This window comes from Neolamprologus multifasciatus, chromosome 16 (genome assembly GCF_963576455.1).
Source record: "Neolamprologus multifasciatus chromosome 16, fNeoMul1.2, whole genome shotgun sequence".
Lineage (NCBI taxonomy): Eukaryota > Metazoa > Chordata > Actinopteri > Cichliformes > Cichlidae > Neolamprologus > Neolamprologus multifasciatus.
In genome coordinates, this window is record NC_140454.1 from 25047952 (window position 1) to 25056240 (window position 8289).

The 8289-nt window shown below is 38.5% G+C and overlaps 1 protein-coding gene across 1 annotated transcript; it reads right to left on the bottom strand.

Moving 5' to 3' along the window:
• Positions 1-2088: 2088 nt before the first annotated feature.
• Positions 2089-8166, bottom strand: LOC146500914 (olfactory receptor 6N1-like). Its single transcript, XM_085134557.1, is given in 2 exon segments — positions 2089-2663; positions 2666-8166. Coding segments are annotated over 2 exon segments (882 nt in total). The 5' UTR covers positions 2973-8166.
• Positions 8167-8289: the final 123 nt, after the last annotated feature.

Genomic DNA, 8289 nt, shown 5'->3' on the forward strand with positions numbered 1-8289 from the left:
TTAATGTTTGACTCAGCTCTCTGTCTGATGAAAGGTCAAAGTCCAGCCCGTACCACTCTGCTAGTGGAAGATATCATCTAATTAGCTCACACAGGTAACATTTCTGTAACCGTATAATTACATCAAGGAGCCAAGGAAGCCAAGGCCTAAGTTCACTGAGTGTATTTGAGGATCTTTTCTGTGTTCTTACGTAGTAGTTAAACATGCTGTCAGTCCTCCAAAAAAGGTCCAAACTACTGAGGGAGGAACTCTTTTAAGACATCTGTGAGTGTAGAACCCCAAGGTCCTGTATACATAATATATTGCATGCAAAAGCCAATATGTGTGCAATTCCAGCAATCTAAAGTTTACTGAAACATATTCTAGCATTTGATTGATTGCTGTGAGATAATCATTTCCGTAATTTAGCAAAATCAATACATTAAATAGATCGTTTAATTGTAATCTTGGTAAAGTGCAGTATTGTAGTGTTTCCTTGTATGTTTTCGGGTCAGTTCATTTTCATTGAGAAATCTGAAATCTAAAACTGTTAAAATGCATTAAACACCCTTGCTCCCTGATTAAACACCAGATAAACCTAGTTTTCTTACATGTACGTTACTGATGATTGAGTGGATCAGCTCTTCTGACACAGCCGAACCCTGATATTCACATTAGATTAACAATGCTGTTAGGACCAGGGTGAATTGTTTTGGGGCCCTAGTTAAGATTAAGATTTTGTTCTAAACTAAGAAACGTGAATTTTGTCATCTACTTACATCTTCTGCTCTTTACTGCTTTCCATTTATGTATGCTGTATATTGCACTGAGCAGATTAGACAAGAGTACTTCACTTTTTCCCTCTCCCTCACCTTCTGAGACCTTATGCCTTAGCCAATCCTCTCTCTCTCTGTCTGGCCTACCTGATCACTAGAAGACCGCTAAGGCCAAATGTTAAAAAGCTGCCTAGCAACCACATCAGTAGCAGCTTGAAACTTAATGCAGCATTGTTTGATAAAAGTAAAAGCCAAAATGTTCATTTTATCTAGTTTGGCTTACTGAGATGTTTCATTGGTATGTGATGTGTCTGAGGCTGAGAGACCACGGAGCCCGAAAAACATGATTATTAGGCTGCAACAATATTTTTAACATAAGCTACTAAACAACAGTTAGCTATTGTAGTTCATGAAATTAGTGTTCAGAAAATGCATAGTTGACATGTGGACCCTCAATATACTTTTGGTTTTACTCTCAAGTTTTTGATAAAAATCAATGCTCCATATTCTGTTTTTTGGTAAACCAGAAAAACCCACGTGTTATCATAGTTATGCATTTTTTATTTGTTTTTATTGTTTATGTTTTAAATATTTAATTGAAAGTGCACAACAACTTGATTATACAACCACCCAATGTAAGGTTTATGCAACAGATATAAGTGTACAATGTAACAATGTGCAGGTAACAATGTAGCTAAAATAGCTTTCACTTGAATAGCATTGTACTTCCTACCCCTCTACTGTAAACAGCAACACAAATTTACATCGTAATGAATGTGATGATTAGAGACAGACACAACAACACCTTAAGTTCAAATAATAAGACAGATAGGATTAAAGAATTAAAGATGAAAAATAAATGAAGGCTCATCTATCAGTCCACTGGCCTAGCTAGTTCATGGTTGCGAGGGATTGGATTCCATGCTGTATAATGGATGATTGATCAATATTCAATAATAACATAATTAATTTGTAAATGTGCAGAGAATTATGGATGCAAGTTTTTAAAATTCTGCAAAAGAAGATATGTAAGCAACAAGAGATGATCTTTTAGCATGATTATAATCTATAAGAGCATGTCAATGCTTACTATTGCTCTGGGATGAGCAATAGGCTTTGCTGACTGAAACATGGAGGAAATATTAACCACAGACACTGTTTTATATATCTATTACCATTTATCTACAAAGTGCATAAATTAAAAAAGAAGTAAAAGGTAGAATATAAAAACTAAAAATACAAAACTCGATGTCACATTTCCTGAGAAAACAGAACATGGAACATTATCAATTGATCTTTGTCAAAAACAGTAAAACATAGTATGGCCTATAAGTCATCTACAACAGAATAGCTCACATAGTAAATTCTTTACTCTAAGGAAAATGCTGCATTTTACTCTTGTTTTTATAAGTAAACTAAACTTGATGTAAGTTAGTTTCTTGTAAGATTTAAGTAAAGTCAGGATTCTGTTTTGTATTTTGGTGAGTTTGAATCCATATATGAGAGGGTTCATAAAAGGTGGAATGATGAGAATTTCAACTGTAATGAAGTTTTTGAGACTTTCAGAAAAACCTGTGTACTCAAATTGCACATATATCGACTGAAAACCAATCACAACTATAAATGTGATCAAAGAGGTCAGGTGGGGCAGGCAGGTCTGCATAAACTTTTCTCTGTCCTCTCTGGACCTCGCACATGTTTTAATGAGATGTGTGTAAGTCCACATTATAAAAAAGCCATGAGACACATAAATGATAACTGTTGCATATGCTGCAATGTGGTTTGTAAAGGTTTCAGCTTCAGGACAAGCAAGTTTAACAATTAACCAGTTTACACATAAAACTCTCTGAATGTTTATACCACATAACTTCAGTCTTGATGTTAGCAGGACATTAATGGCAAAAATGAATATATGACAAAAGCTTGTAAAAGGCACCCTTCATATGAGATTGTTTGGGAAGACCTTAGTAAATCTGAAAGGAATTTTGGGTAGAAACCTGTGGTCCCATAAATTGTGTTAATGCAAAAGCTACTCAGGAAAATGTACATAGGTTCGTGCAGATTTTCATCCAAGAAAATAAGCAGCACAAGAGAGATATTGAAAAATAAAATCATGCAGTAATACAGTAAAGTGAATGTGAAGAGAGGCACTCTGAAATTCATCGTCTCATTAAATCCTGACAGAATGAAACTTCTTACATTAGACACATTATCCATGATCAGAGAACACAGTTACCGTCTTAGTGTAACAACATGTGAGTGTACAGAGCAGAGAGCTGCTGTATCTACATCCCTAACAATATCTGCTCTTCCTCTACGCCTCCTGTTAATTACTGCCTTTGGCTCAACAACAAAAAACACACACCTGGGAATTCAACCTCTGTTGGTTGGGGGGATACATGACTGGCTACTAGTGGAAGTTTTCCTTCTCTTTTGCCAGAAGCCGAAAATGTCCACAAATGACGAAAACCTGAGACGGTCGTGAACCTTTCAAGGAGTGCCCAGTTGACCAAAATTACCCCAAGGACGCAGCGAAGACCGCAAAAGACCCAAGAACAACATCCAAAGAACTGCAGGCCTCATTGCTTCAGTTAATGTCAGTAAGAAAGAGTTTGGCCAAAAATGTATTCCAAGATGAAAACCACTGCTGAGCAAAAGGAAAATGAAGGTTTGTCTCAGTTTTGCCAGAAAACATCTTGATGATCCCCAAGACTTTTAGAAAAATAACTCTGTGGACTGATGGGACAGAAGCTGAACTTTTTGGAGTGTGCGTGTCTGATAACATTCAGTGTAAAAGTCACACAGCATTTCAGAAAGACCATCACCAAAATATGGTGGTGGTGGTAGTGTGATGGTCTGGGGCTGTTTTGCTGCCTCGGGACCTAAATGAAGGTAAACTGAAAAATGAATTCTGCCGTCTACCAAAATATTCTGAAGGAGAATGTCTGTTTGTGACCTTAAGCTGGAACACAGTTGGGTTCTGCAGCAAGACAATAATCCAAAACACACCAGCAACTTTACCCCCGAATGGCTTAAGATAAACTAAATGAAGAAATTTGAGTGGCCTACTTTAAGTCCTGACCTGAATCTGACTGAGATGCTTGACGCATCAATAAATGAGTTGATCTGAGAGGACCTACAAAGTTATTTGAGGGTTTATCTTTAAAAGTGACAAGTTAAATAATAAAAACAGTCGTATTTCTAATCTTGAGGTAGGTAGTTGATTAGTGTGATTAGCAGTGTTGGGTAAGTTACTTTAAAATAGTAACTTAGTTACATTACTAGTTACTTCTATCAAAAGTAACTCAGTTACTTCAAGTTACTCGTTACTTTCAAAGTAACTAGTTACTAGGGAAAGTAACTTTGGTTTTACTCAGAATTCTCTTATTAATGTGTTGCTTCCATAACTTTGCCAGTCTTCTAGCTTGCTTACTTGCCACAAGTGCACTGTGCCACCTACCAATAGAAAGGAAAAGATAATGTGCATATTTCCACGAGAGAAATCCCACGCCTGGACCATCATTGACCGCTGCCATGATTCTAGCCTACGTCACAGCGTCATGTGCGCCTTTTACATCCAACACAAAAACTGCAGTCGTGGTGCTTTGATTGTACTCAGAACTCGGAAATTCTGCCTTCTAAATAGGAAGATATAGGTAACACCAGACTGTAGATGAGCTGCATACAGGGCTGGACTGGGACAAAAAATCGGCCCGGGCGTTTTGACTAGAGACCGGCCCGCCATTATAGGAAAACTCATAAAGCCTTTGAATGAAAACAAACGCTGTTGTGACAGTGATGTACACTGTCTTGATGGTATATATGCATCAATCTATCAATCGTTTGTTGTAAGATTCAGATAATTATTTTTTAAAAGCTAGACATTTTAAATGAGAATAAGAAAGAAAAGTATTTCTTTGTGCCCACCTCTCCCTGTTAATGCCCTACCTGGCCCCCCTGGCAAAACTTTGCTAGATCCGCACCTGCACAGTTACCAGCTGTCAGCTTCATAAAAAAGGATCCTGGGGTTATCTGTCTCTCAGAAACAGTTCATAACTTCCCTTCAACTCATTCATGTCACCTAAAAGGTAAACCTGTTTCTCCATCACCTGTTCAGCTCTGATGATTCAGTAAGGACATCTCCTGGTTTCATCTTCATGTTTCCCTCTCACCAGATAACCAAACCGACATCATGACCAGCAGCTTTTTTGCAGCTGTGGCTCCAGCAAACATCAGCTGATACTAGAAATTAATATTAAATAAATTCTAACAACAGCTGATCAAGCTTAAACGTGCTGCTGTTGTTTAACGTGACATTGGCTGGTTTCCTCTTTCTGGCGCAAAGTGGGCGATAAACAAACAAGAGAGCCGATCAGCTAATCATTGATCAGTTTTCATGATTGAAGTAGAAACGGGAGAGGGAGGGGGGAGAATGAAAGAAGAAGAGGCAGCTGTGCAGCAAAGACACAGAATAACTCCAGCTTTGTGTCTTTTTCATTGTAGCTGAATTACGGGACAAACTGTTCTTTTTCACCTCAATAAGAAACGCGTAATATTTTATCTGAATACCAGACGGGACAGTTGGCAACTCTAATAACTTATGAACGAAATAAAGTTCAACATCATTAACTTCATAGCACCCACCCAGCTGTATAGAAACTCCGTCATGCTAGCTAGTACGCAGTACGGAAAAAGTCAGAATAACGAAAATAAACTCCACCTAAACTTGGTTTATATCTGACTCGGATAGCCTGCAGGTCATAACTTCTTACCTGAAGTTCAGTTCACACTTGGACCGGCGGCCGCCTCGGGTCTCTTTTCCTTCTGCGTCCCCTTTCCCTCATCCACCTGCTGCCTCCACCACTTGCTAATGTTACTGAATCTGTGGAAGCTCCGCGATAGCCACCACACGAAGTAACGAGTAACGACCCTATCTAAATCCCAGTAACGACTAACGCGTTCCTGATTTTGGCATAATAACTAGTTACCGTGCTCGTTACCACAATAATAACGTAGTTACTGTAACGCGTTACTTAATAACGCGTTAGTCCCAACACTGGTGATTAGTGCATGCAAATGTAGACATGTGTAGTGCAGAGTGCTTATTCTGTCCCTCCTGTTATTTCTAAGGCATGTTTTTTATAAGTTTGTTATATGGCGGGTCATAATCATTAGTTCTGTAATTAACTGTTGCAACGTGTCAGAAAATATGTTTATTCCTGATCTTGTCTGGGCAAAGCCTGCCATCTAGTGGGTGGACAGGGTAGCGCCATGTTAGAGCGCAAGCAGTGGTTTTCTCCCAGCGCTCGACAGGGAAGGTCCATTTCTCTGTGTCTCTGTAATTTCCTGCATCTGGCGCCCTTGAAAAGGCATAATCTGTAAGTGTGGCAAAACGGTTTATTGTTCTCACTTATTAGTACCTTGTTCAGCAAAGTAATGAGTTTCTTGTGTGTTTAGTGAGTTTGTTACATTACTAGCATAAGCTAGCTGTTAGCCCTTTCGTTAGCCTGCTAGCATGAAGCATACCAGCATGTGGTGTTAGCTGTATCTCTTGACATGTGTTGATACTGAGATTGTGTAGTGACTGTTTACACAAGTCAACAATATTTAATGTAATCTTTATGTATTTGTATGGAGAGTGAATACACTGTATTCTGTTTCTGTTATTACAGTTTTACAAAAAGAAAAATAAGGATCAGTAAAGCTCTGAAGAATGCCACGCGGTCTCCTGAGTGTTTACTGAAGCCATTTAATGTTTAGCTCTCTGCATAAGCTGGATAGAGACGTTCAGCTGAGGGCAGAAGAGTGCTAATGATTGCAAATTATTTCCTTTACACTAATTTCATTATGATTCTCTTGTCAGCTGGTGACAATGGCAGTTATGGTTCTTGGGGGTGTTCTAATTTTAATCCTTCTTATTTTTTCCTTTTTTCCTACATTTGGAATGATTTTCACATTTTGTTTTCGTCTGTCCTGTGGGTGGAGGAAAGTTCAATTATAATCTCTAGGGGGTTAAAAAAAATGGTAGGTACATTCAATGATTCTTACCCAGTAGAAATGTGAGGGTTCTTTTGACCATTTGCACATTCATTCGGCTTAAAATCACCCTCTCCACAATATTGCACAATATCCACAGTATTGTTTTCCTCCACAGGGTGTCATTTAATTCCTCCAGAGGTCCCTCTACTTCCATTCCCGACCTCTATGTGAGCTGATCGGTATAACCATGAGGTCCTAGTGGGCACATGGTGTTTTCATATTTACCAGCCTGGAGTCTTGAACAGAATACATGAACAACAGAATAGTGAACCCATCTTTCAGGGGTACTGACCACAACCACTTTACCAAGTCCGTTATCAAGACTAGTTTGTTTCTTCACATCTCTACTAGTGTCAACCATCTTTCAGCCAAGGATGGTGTTCAGTCACTTCCTAAGAGGACAATCCTACGCTCCTGGAGACTGTTCTCTACCAGCACAGAGTTCAACATGTCATTCATGTTAACACGCATCTTCATGTCGCTGCTGGTGTCAAACATTTTTTTTTTTTTATCAGATTTGTAAAATTGTAAAAACAATTTATTAGTCTTGCCTTCTCCGAGTTGTCTTCGGAATGTTTTAGGGGCTTTTGATAAAACAAGACAACTTTTAACAAAAGCAAAAATGACACCTTTTCAGCTTTGCTTCCTCAGAAACCCATTTTTATTAATTATTCAGATGCAGAGTTAATGCCACAGGTGTTGTATTGCCAGTGTGTAAGAGTCCCTGAGTCAGAATTAACTCGATTCAGTGACTGTGCAATATCGCACATCATGCAAAAAGTAACTGACTACAGTAAGAAACAATGATTAATTACAAATTGTGAAAAATGCTTTGTAAGCATCCACTGTGAGTACAGCGTTCCATCTGTGGTTTAATTAGAAGTGAGGCATCGCTGATGCTATTTACAGCTCCAGAGTGTTGAGTGTGACCTTTGCAGATAATTTTGTAAACTGCACCCAGGACAGCTGGGTTTGAATCTTCATCTGCTGTAGCATTTTCTTCACAGTTTAGTAAGATAAACTTGTGGTGCATCTATACCTTTTCTAAAGCTGAGCATCTCATAGTCATCATTTACATTATGTACATATTTATACAGACTTGATATCCCGTCACACCTTGGACATCCGATTGTTAATGTGTCATTCAAAAGGTCTAAAGAGCAGCTAAATACATCTCTACAATATCTAAAGGTGAGCATGACATTCATCATTTGTGTTATATACATATGTTCAGTTTACACAGTCCTCACATTATGTCACACTTGTGTGACTTAATACTGCATGTCAAATGAAAATTGTGGATGTGTTATGATGAACTACGGTGGATGGATGCCTGTGTGAAAGTTCTTATGGAGAAGTGATGGAAGGTGGAAATGGTTAAATCAGATCCCTGTGTTGACTCTAGTGGACCCCTCCCGTCGTCTATGGTGTCAAAACTGAGTTCCTTTCACCTGAAGTGCTGCATGCACAGAGAAACTCACACAAATCCAAATAA